The following is a 20866-nucleotide window of genomic DNA, read 5'->3' on the forward strand; positions in this document are numbered from 1 at the left end:
ATATAAACTAAAATAATGGAAGATACACAAAACTTACAGAGTGATACAGAGGAGTGGAGCCAAACTTCACCAGCGGGACTAGAAGAAACTCAGCAGTAAGTTGGCACTTTTTTTTGTTTTGTTGTTTTTCTCATGTAAGGTACTGGATTCCCTTATAAAAGTTTAGCATGGAAAGTATATGTGAGCATTGTAAAGACCAACAAGGTATGATAAAGCATATTAATAAATATGGCAAACCAGGGTAAACTATAGCAAATGCATGGTATAATCATGGGAAAAGCATGAAAAAAATGCAAAAATACAGTGCAAAAATACTGTATTCAATTTTTATAAGGGCTGGCAGGACTACAGCCCTCTCCATTATCCAAAGGCAGAGATGGAGTGCTCTGTTCAATATTGGCATTGCAGGTGGAGGTGGAGCTTTTTAAAAAAGTCTTGAGGAGTGTGTTTGTTTTGTGAAAGGCAAAGACAGTTTTCTAAGAGGAACAAAACAATTAGCTGCCTTGTATAAACTATTGTTCTGAGTTGTGTCTTGATAGATTGAGATGCACCAGTAAAACGATTGCCTTTTGTACTCGCTTCATATGGTCTTTTGATTTGTTATTAAAATATATAAATATATTAGTTTAATCAGCTCACATTCAGTCATTGCTTGAAGTTGGTGATTTTGTAGAGACAGCTAAAGTACGCCACCTGCAGGATTGTTTGCAGAACTTCATGCACCTAATTTTTTTAGTCATGGTGAATAGCTTCTTATTATTTATTATTATTTATTTCTTAGCGGACACCCTTATCCAGTGACCAGTGTGACATGTGTTGTGAGGTTTTTTAAAATACAGTTTACCTAACAATGAATAAAAGACATTCTTATATAGAAGACATATATATATATATATATATATATATATATATATATATATATATATATATATATATATATATATATATATATATATATATATATATATACAGATACAGCTGGCACTATTTAGAGCTTGCACAGTCTCTATGAGTGCAGGGGAACAGTCTATAAATGTTGTCACAGCTGCTGTTTGCTGGCTCCAGGGTGGGGCAGAGACCGAAAGTCTTCATTTCAGTTTAGGTCACAGTCAAAACCAGTGTGGCTGTCTCACTGGTGGACTGCTGTCCGAAGCATTAGATTAACACACACTTCAGTTTTGTGAGTGGCAGCGTTATCTGAATTTTTTTAAATTTTGATATTGATTGTGTGAACAAAGGGGAACATTTATATTTAATATAAATTGGGTGGCAACAGATTTATTTTGCACATGATACATAAGTATTTAAATGATATGCAACTACCCCATTTATTTTACAGCATGTTAATAACCAATCAATAGCCCTGCGATTGAGGGATGTAACCATATAACACTCTCAACATAGCAGAATTATTACAAAACTTAAAGATAGTGGGAAACTGCAGAAATAAATTATGCACTGAGTTTACCCAGAACCCCCTGTCACAATCTGTGTGGAATGCTGTTAAAAGGAGGAGTAGATAACACAGTCAAGTGTACAGTATTACAAAGCTCTGAGAAGCTATATCCTGACATGAATAAAAAACAAGGTCAGCTGGTCCATGCATCACTCAAGTCATACATGGAACTGCATTTATGGTATAACACCAGAGCTGCGCATAGCTCTCATTCAGGAAACTCCTTTAAGTTACTGAAGTGTTATCCATATTTTGATGTCACATGTAGAATTCAGCAAAGTCAATCACCATATGAAACTGAGGGATTGCTAATTTACAATTTTACCTTATGTTATTTTTTATATAAATGATAACCTGGTAATTTAAATATATAAATCTCTGATAATCAAATTATTTGCATTGTAAATACTGTTATTTTAGCATTACTCTGTAGCTACAATACACACTTATAACTATAGTAGTAATATGGAGTTAATTCATAGTTTTATCAGTCCATCAATTTAAACTTTAGTTTTCAAACAATTACCAACACATGCCCTGAACTGAAAGTGTTGCCCACTAATTTAAATTCTCTGTTGTTAGTCTATAATAAGCCTGTGGTTCTTTACCAGTAGACTCCATTTACTTTCAGCAGCCTTTGGGAACTCTAAGCTGCCCATCTATGGTTACGGCAGTCTGTGGGCTACATCCTTTCTCAGGCCTTACTCAGTCATGTCAGAATGGTCTTCAGTTACACCAAACAGCTCAAATACAGGCCAGCAAGGAGATGGCTTGCTAAGCATATCACAGATGTGAGCTCAGTACTGTAAGAGGGATGCCTCAGTGCTATCTTTGGAGCGACTGACTAAACTGGATATCACTCATGGAAGAATCATTCAAGAAAATTCTTAATTCAACTGGCAAGAAGAGATGGAGCAACTACCTGTTTATTACACATTTGACAGATGAAATATGCTTGGAAAACAGATAGGGCTTATTGTGATACATAATGGGCCTCGTTAGAGCAGTTGTTTCTTCGTGGAAGAGTCCTTATGTGCTCAAGAAATAACATTAAAGCAATAAGCTTTGTATGCATAATTTTCTGGACCAGTTTCAAAATCATCATGCGAGTGTTGAAAATGAAAGCTTAATGTACCATTTCCATTTTTATGCCAAACAAGTCTCCCTAAATTGTGAAGTCCTAGTACATTTTGTAACTATCTGTTACTACAGCAGCTCCAAAATATTTATTGAATAGGTTATGAAGTAAAAGAACACCAGGAGAACGAAGTGGTTTGCTGGCTGTACAACTAAATATATCAAGTCCTTCTCAAAGTGATGCAACTCCTTTAAGAAGGTTTTGCCTTTTTTTTCAGATGGGAAGACAAAAAAAAACAGCTAACAGAATAGACACAAGGGAGGGAAAGAAACACAGCCAATACATACAAGAGATAATCTTAATGAGGTGCAATGTGAATGTGGTTTAAATGAAATGTTTGGCATGTGCTTGCTGAATTTAATTGAATGAAGACTTTTGTTGATGCATGAAGAAGAAGAAGAAGAAGAAGAAGAAAGAAGAAGAAGAAGAAGAAGAAGAAGAAGAAGAAGAAATGTTTTTTTTTTCTTTAAAACATCTGTTTAGTTAAAAGAATATTGATCGATGGTGGTTTATCAGTAAGACACTTCAGAAGATTTGTGAATTTTAACAATTCATACCTGCTATCTCCTGCTATACCATTGGTGTTCATAAAACTGTTCTGACATTTTTTTATTTATTTTAGAAGAAAAAAAGTTGTATAAAGTTGTATAAAATTGTATAAAGTTTTGTTAATAGGGTCCACTTCACTGGACAGGTTCTTAAGAGTTAAGCTAACAACCCTTTCCACATGTTTCCTATCCTTACCCATTGACTTGTTACTAACGAGTCAAACATAACCAGATATGATACACACTAACCTTCTATAAGGCAGATATTTAGGTTTGGCGATGCATAGAGTTTACATGCAGTTCATTCCAAAAGCAGTATACATGACCACTGCAGAATATACATTTTCGCAACTAGAAATATATAACTAACCTAATATAGTATGCAGCTTTCTAGTTTTATTTGTAGTTTTTTGGTGTGTGTATTTTATAAATGCTTCCTCTGGATACTGAAATATATATTTAAGCTTTTCAATTTGGACCCTGTGAATCAATAAAATTATGTTATTTAATCTTAGTTTTCTTTTTAAAGAACAACTTTTAAACAATTACAGCAATAAAAGTTTCTGTAATATAGTCTTCAGTTACAGCTGTCATAATTAAATACAGCTGTACACATTTCTGTTGAATTTAATTTGTGGCTTAAGATGTAAATGGTTTAATCCACACATTGTAGTGGAATTCTGTCATAAAGCTGTTTATATTATGATTCGCTGTTCTTAACATCATTTAGATGTGGTGGATGTGTGGTCCAGTGGTTAAAGAAAAGGGGCTTGTAACCAGGAGGTCCACAGTTCAAATCCTACCTCAGCCACTGACTCATTGTGTGACTCTAAGCAAGTCACTTAACCTCCTTGTGCTCTGTCTTTCGGGTGAGACGTAATTGTAAGTGACTCTGCAGCTGATGCATAGTTCACACACCCTTGTCTCTGTAAGTCGCCTTGGATAAAGGTGTCTGCTAAATAAACAAATAATAATAATTATGACATGATTCCTGACTATCTGTGGAACAAACCGTTTGCAAACTATCTTCTGTAAGTTGCTTTGGATAAAAGTGTCTGCTAAATAATTAAATAATAATACCCTTATTTTTTTAGCTGAATTTAATTTAAATTCTAATTCACTAAAAATAATATTATATAGATTTTTTGCTTTCAGTTGCACAGGATTCAAGGTAATATTTATTTTAACATTTAAACCACCAGAGGGCATCTTTGTTTAGTTTTCTTTTTGTTGCATTACAATATTTGCTGTCAATTTCTAGTATTCAATACTGCATACAAATTGTTATTAATCGTGCAAGAATGACATGTAAACATTTCATAAATTTTAATGGCTTTTCACTGAGACAAAAAAAAAATTGGAAAGAATTGAAATTCTAAATCAAACTTACTAAATTCAATGACAAATGTTCAGACTAGAAGTCTTTCTCAATGTCCACAAAGGGAAAAAAACAAACAAATGGTGAGGCCATGCTTTTACAATGCTTTGATTTTTTACACTGTAAAATGGGGTTCAAACTTAAAATGTCAAAAAACATTTCAATACAGACATTTAAATAAATGTCTTTCTTTATTCCTGTTCCAACTGTTAAAACTACTTATCCAGACTTGTACAGCAATGCCATTGTATTCTGTTTCCTGTCTTAATTCATATTCTGTTTGCAGGGGTTTCTGGTGTGCTGGATCGTGTTACTTGAGTACCATAAGCATAGTAAATACAAAGCTGCAACATTACTATGCACGCTTACCTTAATAAACATTAACAGTATAAGGGTTTGTTGGGTATATTCAATTAATCTAAACAAAGATTAATAATGCTTCTATTGTTTAAATGTTTAAATAAAATATCAAACATATATATATATATATATATATATACAGTACTGTGCAAAAGTTTTAGGCATGTGTGAAAAAATGCTGTAAAGTAAGAATGCTTTCAAAAATAGACATGGTAATAGTTTATATTTATCAATTAAGAAAATGCAAAGTGAGTGAACAGAAGAAAAATCTACATCAAATCAATATTTGGTGTGACCACCCTTTGCCTTCAAAACAGCATCAATTCTTCTAGGTACACTTGCACACAGTTTTTGAAGGAACTCGGCAGGTAGGTTGGCCCAAACATCTTGGAGAACTAACCACAGTTCTTCTGTGGATTTAGGCAGCCTCAGTTGTTTCTCTCTCTTCATGTAATCCCAGACAGATTCGATGATGTTGAGATCAGGGCTCTGTGGGGGCCATACCATCACTTCCAGGACTCCTTGTTCTTCTTTACGCTGAAGATAGTTCTTAATGACTTTCGCTGTATGTTTGGGGTCGTTGTCATGCTGCAGAATAGATTTGGGGCCAATCAGATGCCTCCCTGATGGTATTGCATGATGGATAAGTATCTGCCTGTACTTCTCAGCATTGAGGAGACCATTAATTCTGACCAAATCCCCAACTCCATTTGTAGAAATGCAGCCCCAAACTTGCAAGGAACCTCCACCATGCTTCACTGTTGCCTGCAGACACTCATTCGTGTACCGCTCTCCAGCCCTTCAGCGAACAAACTGCCTTCTGCTACAGGCAAATATTTCAAATTTTGACTCATCAGTCCAGAGCACCTGCTGCAATTTTTCTGCACCCCAGTTCCTGTGTTTTTGTGCATAGTTGAGTCGCTTGGCCTTGTTTCCACGTTGGAGGTATGGTTTTTGGCCGCGAGTCTTCGATGAAGGTCACTTCTGACCAGACTTCTCCGGACAGTAGATGGGTGTACCAGGGTCCCACTGTTTTCTGCCAATTCTGAGCTGATGGCACTGCTGGACATCTTCCGATTGCGAAGGGAAGTAAGCATGATGTGTCTTTCATCTGCTGCAGTAAGTTTCCTTGGCCGACCACTGCGTCTACGGTCCTCAACGTTGCCCGTTTCTTTGTGCTTCTTCAAAAGAGCTTGGACCGCACATCTGGAAACCCCTGTCTGCCTTGAAATGTCTGCCTGGGAGAGACCTTGCTGATGCAGTATAACTACCTTGTGTCTTGTTGCTGTGCTCAGTCTTGCCATGGTGTATGACTTTTGACAGTAAACTGTCTTCAGCAACCTCACCTTGTTAGCTGAGTTTGGCTGTTCCTCACCCAGTTTTATTCCTCCTACACAGCTGTTTCTGTTTCAGTTAATGGTTGTGTTTCAATCTACATATTGAATTGATGATCATTAGCACCTGTTTGGTATAATTGTTTAATCATACACCAGACTATATGCCTACAAAATCCCTGACTTTGTGCAAGTGTACCTAGAAGAATTGATGCTGTTTTGAAGGCAAAGGGTGGTCACACCAAATATTGATTTGATGTAGATTTTTCTTCTGTTCACTCACTTTGCATTTTCTTAATTGATAAATATAAACTATTACCATGTCTATTTTTGAAAGCATTCTTACTTTACAGCATTTTTTCACACCTGCCTAAAACTTTTGCACAGTACTATATATATACACAGTATATATCCTATGAATATTTTGTGAAACCAAGCAAAAAGAGCTGTTTAAAATATAAAATCCAACTGGATAGAAAGGATTTTTTTAGCTATTATAATCCTTAATCTAATAAATGATTCAATGTTAGAAGTCCATATAGTGTTCTGTTCTTTGTTCAATTAGGTTTTTCCAATGTGCAAAAAAATAAATAAATGAAAAAAATCTGTGCTATGTATGTTAAATTATTAAGTGCACTCAAAGGACTAAATGCTTATTTTATTTGCTGTTCCAGCTAGCTGCACAGCAGTCTACTTTCGTTGATGTGAAATCTGTGATTCGCACTTGGGATATGAAGATTGCAATGCAGACATGATGTAACCAGATGTTACTGCAAATCTGTAGAAATAACGCTTTCATTTTTTCCCAAACCGCAAAACACCAGTGGCCACTGCCAGATATTTCCATTTCCATTTTAATAATAAAGGGGCTTTTCTGTGGTGCTACAAACCTCTTATTGAGGAGTTCAGCTGTGTTTCTGAGGCACACATTTCTGCATTATAGGCACAGTCGACTGTGACAAAGCAGGAATGATTTGGATTTAACTTTACAGCACTGTCCCATGCATTTACTAGGCATTTACTGTGAATGGATTACATGTCTTGGCAGTGCTTGATTTTTTCTTTTTTTGAAATGCTCAATCGGTCCATTGGTCCATTAAAGAGGTAACAACCAAGGGTTTAAAACAAGTTTTCTTACACTTCGGGTATGAAAATACAGGGCAGAATAAAACAACATCAGGTTAATGTTATGCTAATGAGTTCTGAAGTTATTGATTTTGCATTCAGCCCTGTTAATTCATCATTTGTTCCCCTCTCCCCTCCATCCGTTCTTAATGAATTCACTGTTTCTTCTTCACTAATTCATAGCCTCTTACTCACCCACCAGGGGATTGTGAGAAGTGTTCATTCATGCATGAATGCACGCCTTATACATGTGATCAACATCATTTCTTACAAAGGAACATGGACTGATAAATAATTAACCTTGTTTTTCATTCAGGGTCCTGATCTTCATCTTGCATTGCTGCTTATATAATGATATACTGGTTCAAAGTTAAGAACCGAACAGAATGAACAAGGGGTCTATGTAATTCTAATGAAACGGTCAGTGTTGGTTTTTTTTTATATAATAAAAACTACTGACCACATCACTTTATGATTGATTGCAGTTTGACTTGCTAGCCTATTTAAATATGTCCTTGTACATTACAATTTTTTTGTTTCTATAAGCGTGCATATACAATCTATGAAAACAAATACAAATTTAGTGTGAACTGTTCCTGTGTTGCAGGAGCCTGGAAAGAAAAATAAATAAATAAATAAAACTTTGAACACGACTCAACAAGTCCTGTTATTTCATTGCCTGGAATTCAGCAGCAATCTGTTACTTGGCTGGACTAATACATGATTTCAGTAAACCCTTTGTTGTAGACTCGGAAAACCATAATTATTCATACTTGAATGTATGTGGGGGGGATTAGGCTCTGGAGGCATTCGATGTATATGAATCTGTTTTAGTAGCCAAGCTAAACAGCAGTCAGCACAGTGCTGTGGAACAGTTTGTGACAAGAGGTCTTCAGAGAACAGAATTTCACTGATGGGAAGATTCATTTCAGATGTTGGTGAGTTTAGGTGGATAAAGCAACCTGATATTTTTCTGCAAGAGGCTTAACTTATTCTAGCTTTGGAGTCTGAAATCTACCTGGTTTCTGCATCTGGTAGAAATCATTATAATGCACAGTGATAGGAGTGACTGGATGTTGCTTGTTCCAATCCCTGTACAAATTCACTAATAGTCTGCACATGTGGTGTTCTTTGCAGTGCAATGCTAAGAAAATCAGAGGTGTTCTACTGCAGCTATGCCAGGCTGAATAGAGGTGTTAGAGGTGGCTTGCAAGTTCATGGATTTCATTGTTTCACGCTTTTACCATTGTTTCAGATATCCTTGGAAATCATGTTGGTGTATTATCATGATGTAACAACAATGGCAATTGCAGTATTGAAGTGCAGAACACTTCTCTGCTATCCTGTGTCCACCTAGACCCCACTAACTTACTGGTAATTAACAAGTTGGTCATGTCTGTGAAAAAGCGGATAATAGCGGATAAGTTGGATTTTTAACTGATTTCTCAGGCCAAAACTGATTAAGCCCAGATGTCCAACCATTTTTGCTGGGTCATTTTTTATTTATTTATTTTTTAATTAGTGACTTTTATCTTACAGGAGAGGCCAAATTATAGTTCAAACAGCTGTCTCTGGAATTTAAACACGAATACATTCCTTTACTGGGATAACTAACTAAATAGTTTCAGGGCAATATTCACAAAGTATTTGTCAGCACTGTTTTATAAAATAAGAAACAGAGCTAGCAAGAATCAACTATGGTGCATTTAGTGTATTGGCCATTAGTGACTTCAAAATAAATAACAATTGGATATTGTATTAGTTTACTGGTCTTCCGTTTTGAGTGGCGTTATCTTTCCTATAATGGTCAGTGATTTGAAGTGACGTTGTCTGTGTACAGGTCCGCAGTTTTGAAACAGTTAACGACCCCTTATCCCACAAACTTCACCCGTGAAGGTTATTTCAAAAGAGAGCCTCTCAAGTGGAAATGTAGCATTGGATTGTGAAATGCGAAACCTCTTAGGAGAGGTCCAGTTTCACCCCACCCACAACTGTCCACATATCCAGGCTGATCAAAGGCTTGAAATATTCTTAACTGTGGCAGGATAGCAGCAGAGGGAAGACTCAGAGACAGAAAGTGCAGTGAAACCAAAATATTTTAATTAACAAAACACAAATAAAAAGGCACGATGGCCAACCAAAAAGACAAACACAAAACAGGCTTTAAACAAACCCAAAAAAACCCACTCACTCTCTCTCTAACACACGTCTTCTCTCTGTTACACTCACCTCCTAACAAACACTCTCCTCCTAACAAACCCAACCACTCCCTTTTATACAGGTGCCTGGGCTAATTGGGCAATTCGCACCTCATTAGCCCAGGCACATTCCACACATTCCTCACACACACTCACTGAACCACACCCCAAACTCACTCACATCCACTCTAAACAATACAAAAAAACACAGAACCACCACAAAATAGGCTGCACCCCATCACACACCTCCCCTCCTTGTGTGCAGCACAACATGGCCTAAATGGCCACCTCCCCCCTCAATCTCAAAGTCCCGGAAGAGGGGGAAGCACAGTGTCCATGGGGGTGGCCATGGTGGGAGGTCCGGCACCCCCCAATTCTTCGAGGCCGGCAGCTCCTTCTTCCGGGGCTCCCGCCACACACTATCCTGCCGCAAACGTGCGGCTGGGGGAGCTGGTCTCCTGACCTCCCCCCCTTTCTTCATGGCCGGCAGCTCCCCTCCGTGGGGCTCCGGCCACAGTGTAGCGACCCCAGGCGAAGCAGGACCCTCAACGACCCCAGGCGAAGCAGGATCCCTGGCGACCCCAGGCGAAGCAGGATCCCTGGCGACCCCAGGCGAAGCAGGATCCCTGGCGACCCCAGGCGACGGCAGCAGCAGCGGACCCTCGGGAGGCGACGGCAGCAGCAGCGGACCCTCGGGAGGCGACGGCAGCAGCAGCGGACCCTCGGGAGGTGGAGGCAGAGGCAGCTCCTGCTCCTCTCCCTCAGGTGGTGGAGGCAGAGGCAGCTCCTGCTCCTCTCCCTCGGGTGGTGGTGGTGGAGGCAGAGGCAGCTCCTGCTCCTCTCCCTCGGGTGGTGGCGGCGGGAACAGCAGCTCGTCTCCCTCCGGTGGCACTGCTGGCTCCTCCGACAGCGGGGTTAGAGCTGTTGGTGCTGCCGGCTCCTCCGACAGCGGGGGTAGGGCTGGTGGGCTGCCGGCTCCTCCGACAGCGGGGGTAGGGCTGGTGGCGCTGCCGGCTCCTCCGACAGCGGGGGTAGGGCTGGTGGCGCTGCCGGCTCCTCCGACAGCGGGGGTAGGGCTGGTGGCGCTGCCGGCTCCTCCGACAGCGGGGGTAGGGCTGGTGGCGCTGCCGGCTCCTCCGACAGCGGGGGTAGAGCTGGTGGCGGGCGTCTCCGCTGGGCTCCCTTCAGCAGCAAAAACAGCGGCTGCTGTGGAGCCTGAGCTTCACGCCCTCGTCCCTCCCAAAAAAAAATAGGGGTTTGGGCCTTCAGCTCCTCCCCTCCGGACACAGGACGCACTGGCTCCTTCCCTCCGGACCTAGGACGCACCGGCTCCTCCCCTCCGGGCCGTGGACGCACCGACTCCTCCCCTCCGGGCCGTGGACGCACCGACTCCTCCCCTCCGGGCCGTGGACGCACCGACTCCTCCCTCTCGGGCCGTGGACGCACCGACTCCTCCCTCTCGGGCCGTGGACGCACCGACTCCTCCCTCTCGGGCCGTGGACGCACCGACTCCTCCCTCTCGGGCCGTGGACGCACCGACTCCTCCCTCTCGGGCCGTGGACGCACCGACTCCTCCCTCTCGGGCCGTGGACGCACCGACTCCTCCCTCTCGGGCCGTGGACGTTCGGGCTCCTCCCACTCGGGCTGTGGACGTTCGGGCTCCTCCCACTCGGGCTGTGGACGTTCGGGCTCCTCCCACTCGGGCTGTGGACGTTCGGGCGCCTCCCACTCAGGCTGTTGAAGCGGCAGCTCCTCCTCCTCATACTGGGTGGGGCAGATGGCCACTGTGTGTCCATATGCCCCACAGCCGGGGCACAACTCTGCCGCGAGCCCTTTTAAAAATAGCTCCCAGCTGTCATCTGCCTCCTCCTGAGCCAGCTCCATTTTCCTCCACCTCATCCTCTCTTCCCTTTTTTTTTTTAAACAAAACAAAAAAACTGCACTTCCGCTCTGAGTCTCCAGGGGGCGCTATCCCACTTCTGACACCAACCTGTGGCAGGATAGCAGCAGAGGGAAGACTCAGAGACAGAAAGTGCAGTGAAACCAAAATATTTTAATTAACAAAACACAAATAAAAAGGCACGATGGCCAACCAAAAAGACAAACACAAAACAGGCTTTAAACAAACCCAAAAAAACCCACTCACTCTCTCTCTAACACACGTCTTCTCTCTGTTCCACTCACCTCCTAACAAACACTCTCCTCCTAACAAACCCAACCACTCCCTTTTATACAGGTGCCTGGGCTAATTGGGCAATTCGCACCTCATTAGCCCAGGCACATTCCACACATTCCTCACACACACTCACTGAACCACACCCCAAACTCACTCACATCCACTCTAAACAATACAAAAAAACACAGAACCACCACAAAATAGGCTGCACCCCATCACATTAACGCAAACCCCTTACCTCAGAACAGATATTGAAAAGATGAATATAGCCTGAGGTTGATTTAACACCTGAGGCTTTTTGTTTGGTTTTGTTGCTATAATGCTCACGCTGTGCTTTGAGAGCTTTCCCTCACAGTGAGCGATCGAGCCTCAGTACTCACCTGAACACAACCTGCCATTCAGTCCGGGCCTCTCTCAAATAGGGGCTGCCGAGTGCTGAACTTACTGGACTAATGTCAACATAATTGTATGGCATGAGAAGTCTGGTAAATAGGGTGAGGTATGGAAACACTTTGACGTCAAGGTTTCTCAAGTGATGGTTCAAGTGCATATAAGATATAACTTAAGGGGGTTTATTTTTAAATGGGAAAAGACACAATTGTGGGTTACAGTTTGCATTAAGTGTCTCTAATTACTGTGTATTTACATAGCTTAGTAAATACATTTGTACTTACACATAACTACAGTGTTATTATGCATAGTGTACTTAACATGTAACCCTAACACTTTTCTGATACAATTGTGTAATTTCATATTACCAGTAGGTATCTAGAGTTCAAGTGGCACATAACCGCAATTTAGATTTTTTTATTTAATCTTTTCTCTCCATGTTTAATCAAACGGTGGTGCTGCTTTCCTAGCCTGTGTAAGGTAATGCAAACAGGAAGCACACCCAGCCCACAGTGATCACAGAAGGGTCCCATCTGTTCTCTCCGACTCCTCCCTGTCATCTCATGTGTGCATAGTGTCAATGGGGATTGTTTTTCCGACAATGCTGACAATGAAAAAGACAACAGACTTTCCATACAATGGGATAGGTGTTTACATTATGTGCAACCCCAGAATATAATATAAAATAGTTGGCACTGGTATTTAAAAGCCTTAGGATAGCTTTCCACTGATTATAAAGCAGAGGAAACTATACAATGCTAACTTATTAACTAGTTCTGTAATATCTGAATTATTAACGTATGCAATGACATCTTTTCAGAAACGGGTAGATAAATAGCTGGGTGACTGAACCCGATTCTTCAAATTCAGTATTTTTTATTTGAAAACAGCCAATGGTCCCTCATGCAGACTGAAGTGCCTGCTAAGCCATACTGTTCCTATACCCATCTCATAATGTTCCTATACCCATCTCATAATGTTCCTATACCCATCTCATAATGTTCCTATACCCATCTCATAATGTTCCTATACCCATCTCTTTACACACAGTATTATGCATGACACCATTTTACACTATAGACATCCCACTGGTGTTTTAGGGGTGATTCATTGCCCCCATATTACCATCACCAGATACAATAAAAATAAAGTGGAAAGTCAAAATTATAGGGGGGCACTGTTTGTAAAAATATGATTTCAAATGTGTTTCTCTATGCAAAATAGAGCCCACTATGTTTTACATCCACGAGTCACTAAAAATGTCTTTTATTTAATTTATGCTGACATAAATATTTAGCTAACTAATTAATCAAAAATGGGGAATTCTTAGTTTTGCCAAAATATTCTCTTGTACATCTCTGTTTTTCATCACCTTAATGAGTGCCTAAAATGCTATATAAAAATGCACATAGAAGAGGCCAACATTTTAAAGTTTAAAATACAAGAGGGTTAAATAAAGTACACAGCAGAAGACAGATTGTTGGAACGTTTGTTTCGAAATACTTTTTTTTTTCTTCGAACTAAGTCATTTTTACAGTGCTTTTCAAAATTCTTAGGCTTCCATACCTAATTGCTTGAGATCTTCTGCAAAGTTTCAATGCAATACATATTTTTTTCATTCTGTATATCCATAGAATAACATATACCCAGACATTTCTGAAGCAGTCCAAAGATAACGTCTCTTTATCAGAGCTGCACTCTGACCTTGGATATATATTTGATGAATGGTGAAGCTCAGTGCAGCACCTAATTGCTGATTTTAACCAGGGCCCTTTACATCGTGCTTGAGAATGCTAGAAAGTTATCCCATTTGTCATAACTTTATTTAAACAAAATGCAAGATTTGTTTAAGTTTTCAATTCTCTCAGCGCTCCCCCCTACACCACGCTCTCCTACCTTTACCTATCAGCATTCCATTCTACTCACCTACTGTGCTTTACACAAAAAAATGTAACCGCTTTGTGAACTAAATTGCATATCCATCAGCTTTTGTTAATAGGACAGTGCTGATTCATTGAGCTACAGTACTAAGAGAATATTTTAGTAACCCTGAACAGATAGTGTAGATAACAAACCTATGTTTTTACTATTAAGCATGGTGTGGAAGTGGGGTTTGAGCAATGTGCTGTTTGCAGTGATAAAACTGGTCATGTTGACAGGTAGTTACCCTTTCATAGCAGCAGTTGATTTAGCTGCTAACTAGTTAGAAATACAAACGTAAATGCCTCCTGTCTGTGTGGAGTATGGTTACAAAATGAGGTGATATCTGCATTTCTGAACGTTTGAACTGTGTTTCATTCCATGTTTGTTATTAGGTGGCATTATGATGCCCAATTGAAATGTACTTAAATCTAAACCTAACATTCTTCTAGCTTCAATTTATTTACACTGCAGTACAGTATGTGGAACGTTGTGGTCTGGAAACACTAATATTGGATCAACATGATTCAGAACCACTCAGAAACCTGGGTAAAAAAGGAAATGGTAAATCACTACATACTGTATGAACAGACAGTGCTCAAACAGCTTTATATTCAAAATCATAATAATGTTCCTGCAGATGGCCCTAATGCTCTTGTGACTTCTGTCTAGACACATAGCTGAATTACAGTACATTTCCCATTCAGTCTTTGCAAAACAATATATAAAGTAGTAAGTTAATAAAATTCTCTGCATCCAAATGCCGCAATTATAGTGGTGTATAAGTCAACCTGTGTACATTGTTGCGTGCATGTTGTAAAACCTCAGGAGAGTGCTATAAAACTGCATTATAAATAGTCCTAACTCATAAAATCAGAGGGGGCCAGCTCTAGCACAGATTTATTGCATTCTATTAACATACTTCCATAGTTTCTTTTTACTGTTATTATTAAGCTCCCCAAGTAAAACTATGAACCACCACATGCTTGTTTTCCATGATCACCACTGGAGATCCATGAAGGGGTTAGGATGGGTTACTTGTATAACGCAGGGTAAAAATAACAAAAGGTCAGCTGGTCTTATCAGCAAGTTCTTTTACAGGTATTGAAAAGGTGGTTTAATAATGGCTTGTGTGATCAGAGAATCCAAGCGGTACTATTGGTAGACAACAGGGTACTGGATGGATCTCTTCAGAGATCGCTATGCTTTCTTACCCTACTCAGGTTTTTCTTTTTCCAGCTGTGCGTTGTTGTGAGATTACCACACAGTGGTTGATGCACTTGGCTTTGCCTCATGCCTAGCAGTGCAGTAATTCTACTTGCACGCACACCTTGGTGTGTGGTATTGCTTAAACTTAGACCTTTTACTTCAGCTGGCTTACTGCTGCTGTCAGGTGGTTAGTGGACATTCCAGCAAAAGTTTTTTTTTGTTTGTTTTTTGCATTTAAGACCTCAAATGAATCAACATTTTAATACTGGTATTTTGGGGTATTTATGTTATTTTTAAGATAGACCATGATCTTTTATGAATAACAGTCATGAAATCTAAAACCTTTAATAAATGGTGCTTGATGGTAAAATTAGTATTTATTTTAAGAACCTGAACTTCAATGCCCATATTATAAACCATATTATTACTTATATTGTTTCTTTATTAATAAACAAAAGCTTATGCCAGACCTCACTGCTTCAGCAAATAACAGTTTTGAATGACTAATGCAAATTTCATGGTGATGATGATGCTGTAGACCACAGTCTAGGAAGGGGGCTTAGGGGCACACCAGATTCATTTCATTCAACAAACTGTTGATCTTTGAACTCCTGCCCATTCTTACATTTTCAAATTAAAATGATAAGATATTCTTAAAAATAATTTTGAAAAACTATAATACAATGTCTAGGTTTCGTGGCGCGGTTGCTGAGCCCGACTGGTCTAAAGGATGCCAGATGTGTGACCGGGCGCTTTGTAGTCTGCAGTGTTTGCTCAGTACTTACTTCTTTTCTGCCAAATCACCCACTCCTTATTGGTAGATAAAGCTGTCAGCATGTCAACACAAGCTACACAAGCCATTTCACAGCAAGAAATCCCCTATGGGGTCCAAACAGATATCGATTCAGATGGTGATGGATTACTTCCTTCGCAGAAGAAAGAAGATTCCAACAAATAGCATTTTATTTTCCAAGTGATCGTCCGAAATGGAAACTGATGTGTTTTATACTGAGAGGTTGGAGAACCCTCTTGCGATTACATTTCACTTGCATAAAATGTCCTCTCCAGACGACGCCGTACTGTACTGTGCCAATTTAAACAGGAGACAAAAATGACTTGCTGCAAATTCCTGTGGTTGGAAAATGTTCAAAAATAATATGGCCATGATGTTATAGTGTGGTGATCCTCTTTTCCAGGATGTCATTGTTATACCTGTGGGCCGTATTCATAAACTCTTCATAGGTCTGCAATATTGGTTTGCTCTTGTTTTATTATTACAGACCTGTATGGAGTTGGGTTCTGAACTGCAATGCTAGCTGCAGTTGACTGTGACATATGCTCAGCATTAATGTGTCTACTTATCACCCAAGGCTCCCAGTATCATCATATCACAACTTTATTTCCCACCTCCGAGTTGTTTTAATAAAGCTCCCAATAATTTAATTTAATTTCTACAGCTGAGTTTGCTGCTTGAATTTTACTGAACATACAGCTTTGCAACTATTGCTTGTTGATGTTCTGGAGAGAAAAGGTTGCAAAATGAATAGGAATGGGCTTCCATCCAGATGGTGATTTCATCTGTGTGGATGATGGATAACCCAGCCATAGGGCAAAGGTTAGCCAGAATTTGTTTGTTGAAAAAAGGAAAAAGATAAATAGATGAAAGATTAGCCACCAAATTCCCTTTATTTCAATCCATCTGGGAATGCCAAGGACCAAGTGTTACACATTTAAACTATTGTCAAATTACACAAGTCACATTTAGAGGTCTACTGTAATGTTTATACAGTTGGATATGCACAGTACAAGGTCATTTTGTATATTTGATTCCATATATACATAAATGCTGTAGATCTAGTCGCATCCACATTATTGATTTAATGAATTCATAAAAGCAACAGCTTCTCATTTTGGCTTTTATGATTGGTTACATAAATCCCCAATATGTTTAAATTTAAACATCTAAATATATTTAATCCTAAAGTTTAAATCTTTAGGAAATTAAATGGAATCTTGCATGTGCGTAGAATGAGCTAATTTTAAACGTATTTACAAAATGAAACAGAACAAGGGGAAACTGTCCATAGGTGGCTCATGGAACCAGTTATGTTATTATTAGTTTGTTATTTGTCGCAGATGCCTTTATCTAAGGTGACTTACAGAGACTAGGGTGTGTGAACTACACATCAGCTGCAGAATCACTTACAATTACATCTCACCTGAAAGACGGAGCACAAGTGACTTGCTCAGGGTCACATAATGAGTCAGTGGCTGAGGTGGGATTTGAACCGGGGACCTTTTGGTTACAAACCCTTTTCTTTAACCACTGGACCACATAGCCTCCTAATGTTAATTATCCAGGCATAGGATTGATACAGAAGATAATTAATATGTGTGGAATGTAATGTAGCTATTATAAAAAGTTTAGTTATTCTGTGATAAAATGCTCATTTAAAACAACTAGCAAACAACCAGCACACTATTTCCCCGTGACATTAGTTTTTAAATTGACAACAGGAAAATCGTATCTTTTTGCTTATAAGCTTCCTCAGAGAGAATTGCTATCTATTTTAATTACCGGAAGAAACTGAAGTACAACTTATGAGGAAATCTAAATTAAAATAAATAACAAAATGATCCCTAAAAGTCGTAATAGGTCAATAAATCTGTGGATATTTTAAGCCATAAATGCCAGTCGTGTGTTTTCAGGTTCTATTGTCAAACATGTTTGGATCTGAGTCAAACAGTAAAATCAGTGCATTATGCCCCTCAATTCTCTTTTATGTCTGCCACTGATTATAAGAAATTGCCATAACATGTCTGCTGGTATGACCACTTAGACATCCAGAATAAATTGGTTTCCTCTAGAACGTAGGAGATGTGAGTATCTATTACATATGTTTTTGATGTAAAGCTATTAGTTCCTCAAGCACTCTAAGAACATGCTGTCTAAGAATGCTGCAGGCATTCTTCTTGCTTCCTGAACAATAGTATTAAACAGGTCACATAGCTGTCCTATATGCCCTCCTATTGCTGCAAGCTGGCTCATCAAGTGATATAGCAGCAAGCAAGCAAGGGAAATGGAAGCTTTCCTTACTAAAAGATCTTAAGTAGTAATGCAAGAGTGCTGAACTAGGGGGCAGCGGTATATTACAATGTCCTGAAATAAACTTCAGAAGCAGGGCGAGTGAGAGCAGCTATGTGTCTGAGGGAGTGTCGCACTGACCTCTCCAAAAATCTTTAATAGCTGCATTGTCTGTCACAGGCCAGTGCTCACTGTAAAAAGATATACCATGTCCTGGTTCTCTCTTGACACCAAATCATTAAAAACAAGATGCCCTTATAACAAATGTTGAAAAATGTGATGCTACATTTATCAGTCTCTTGGTTCAGGTTAAAATGAGAAATATTTGCAACCACTCTGTGTTTTCCATTTCGGTACAGACATCACTCTAGTAAAGTTGAATTACATCATCTCCAAGGTCATTCTCCTCCCTGAAAAAAATGCAACTTAGCCTTTTATGTTACTTATCACAAGACAAGGTGGTGATTGCAAGAAATTCAATTAAAAAAAGTGTTGTACAAAGGTGTTGAAAAGATATATGGTTGGGATACCTACTGAAGAAAAACAATAATGTTTTAATAGTATGTTTTAAAGTTGCAAAATATGGTTACTTTCTTTTATGAGAGAGGGGACAAGAAACAAAGTAACCTGTTCACTGAGATGCAAAATCCACTTTTAAGTGATCTCCTGTTCCTATTAACAATGTATCCAGAATAGCATATACAATACACAACTCTGCTCTACCAAAGAGTGAAAATAGTCTAACCAAACAGGTTTTTGTTGTATGAACTTTATTGAAGATAACATTAAGTGTTTCATATAGTATGGTATGTATCAAAATGGATGTCCAATTCTATTTCTGAACCTTGTCCTTTTTGCTGATAAACACAACCTCCTCTTTCTGTGTTTGATGTTTTCTCCTTCTATTAAGTTTAGTTATAGGTTTTGTAGTTGGATTTGTAGGTGTTTAAAGGGGTCTGTGGGAAACTGGCCCTTCAATAGTGGGCAGGCTAACCATAAACCTACATCCAACAGAAAGTTTGCTCTTTACATGCTGGGGCATTGAGTTCAAGCACCTACTGAGTTCAACATATTGACCAGGGCCACCTGCTTAGCTTCAGATATCTGACAAGGTCAGAATCCAGTTGGTCTGGTCACAAATAATAAGGATATTACAACAAATAAGTATAATTACCCAAGCCTTTCTATTGTTTGGCATGGACCTAAATATGTCCTTGACTTGCTGGAAAAGGGCCACATTCATTTTTCCCCATCACAAAAGGAAATGACTGTAAATGAAAGGTGTATATTTACTGATTCAAATACATAGTTTCTTTATGATTTTCTTCATGATTTCTACATTTGCGCCATTACCATGTGTGACCTGTTGTTTTTAATGTTCGGTGGGTTGGCTTTGAATTGTGTATTCTGTCGGAGCTGATCGTTTGTTTCTTCATTCACTATAGTCTCTTTGTCAGCTTCACTGTGTATTAAATAATGTATGCAAGGTGTTCAGTAGCACATTTCAGGCAGCTGCAAGGGATGCTACAATGGTATGAGCCATTGGTAGAATGGCATCCCAGTGGTTGCATTTACATTTTCACAGTATCAGAAGTATTACTGATACACACTGGTATCCATTGCAGAGCTGTAGTTCCAGTGTGCAAATGCACAATGTGGCATTATAGCTGCTAAAGGACTTTTATGTCCATAATGTCTTCACTATTATCAGTAACAGAAGCTAACAAATCTCAATACATTTTCTTTAGTTATTCTTTGTCTGCTGTATTATCTACGCTGGATATGTTCTGTGAATTGGACCCGTGGGAATGTGATGCTGTGCACACATGCTATGCACCTTCCAGTTAATGGAAAGACATCAATAGCAGCCTCTTTGTTTATTCACATCCAGTCATGGTCAGTATGCAACATTCCCTTTTACTTTCTAATGGCAATTCTACTGTATATCACAAGTATGCTTGCTGTCCTTTGAGATATACTGATTTCTTTTTTACTCTTAATAGGATGAATTTTTCAAAACTTGGACTCAGATTTCCCAGCAGCCTTGGATATTAATTTTCACTCGCTTGTGTCTACATCACATAACTGCATGGATGGAAATAAGACTCCTATGGCATAACAGTTTCACGCCTTCCAGGTTTTAGTACGAGCTTGATTAGCCACAGTGTATAGGTAACAAGCTCAGGTGTGTCTTATTAAACTCATAGTAAAACCAGTATGGATCAATCTACTATGCAAAGGACTTATTTCTTAAGGACAAGATCTTAGATGTGTCAGTGAGCCGTGACAAGGTCAGAGTTGTCTTTAAAGTCCAGTAACATGTGGTTCACAATCTGGAACACTCATCACACTAGAATGATGCACAGCCCAGACCATATGAAGCGTGGGAGGGAGTTGATACCGAAGTACTTGGATTACTTCATCTCTAAATACTTGAGAGGATTGGGAAGTGTTTATCATTGTTTAACTATCAGTCAAAAAGAATTATAAACAGTATAAAATGTGTTCCAAATGCTATATACAATGTGTCTGTTCTATCTTTGCCACAA

At 39.3% G+C, this 20866-nt stretch overlaps 1 protein-coding gene across 2 annotated transcripts in view; it reads left to right on the forward strand.

Annotated features, from left to right (window-relative positions):
- LOC117432255 (non-muscle caldesmon-like) overlaps positions 1-20866 on the forward strand; it is a 65244-nt gene continuing 44378 nt past the window's right edge. For both annotated transcript variants that reach the window (XM_059001840.1, XM_059001838.1), the window contains exon 1: positions 1-95. In XM_059001840.1, the coding sequence (XP_058857823.1) occupies positions 16-95 (80 nt within the window). In that variant the 5' untranslated portion in view covers positions 1-15. The remainder of the gene's footprint in view (positions 96-20866) is intronic.

The sequence above is a fragment of the Acipenser ruthenus genome, chromosome 27 (genome assembly GCF_902713425.1).
Source record: "Acipenser ruthenus chromosome 27, fAciRut3.2 maternal haplotype, whole genome shotgun sequence".
Classification (NCBI taxonomy): Eukaryota; Metazoa; Chordata; class Actinopteri; order Acipenseriformes; family Acipenseridae; genus Acipenser; species Acipenser ruthenus.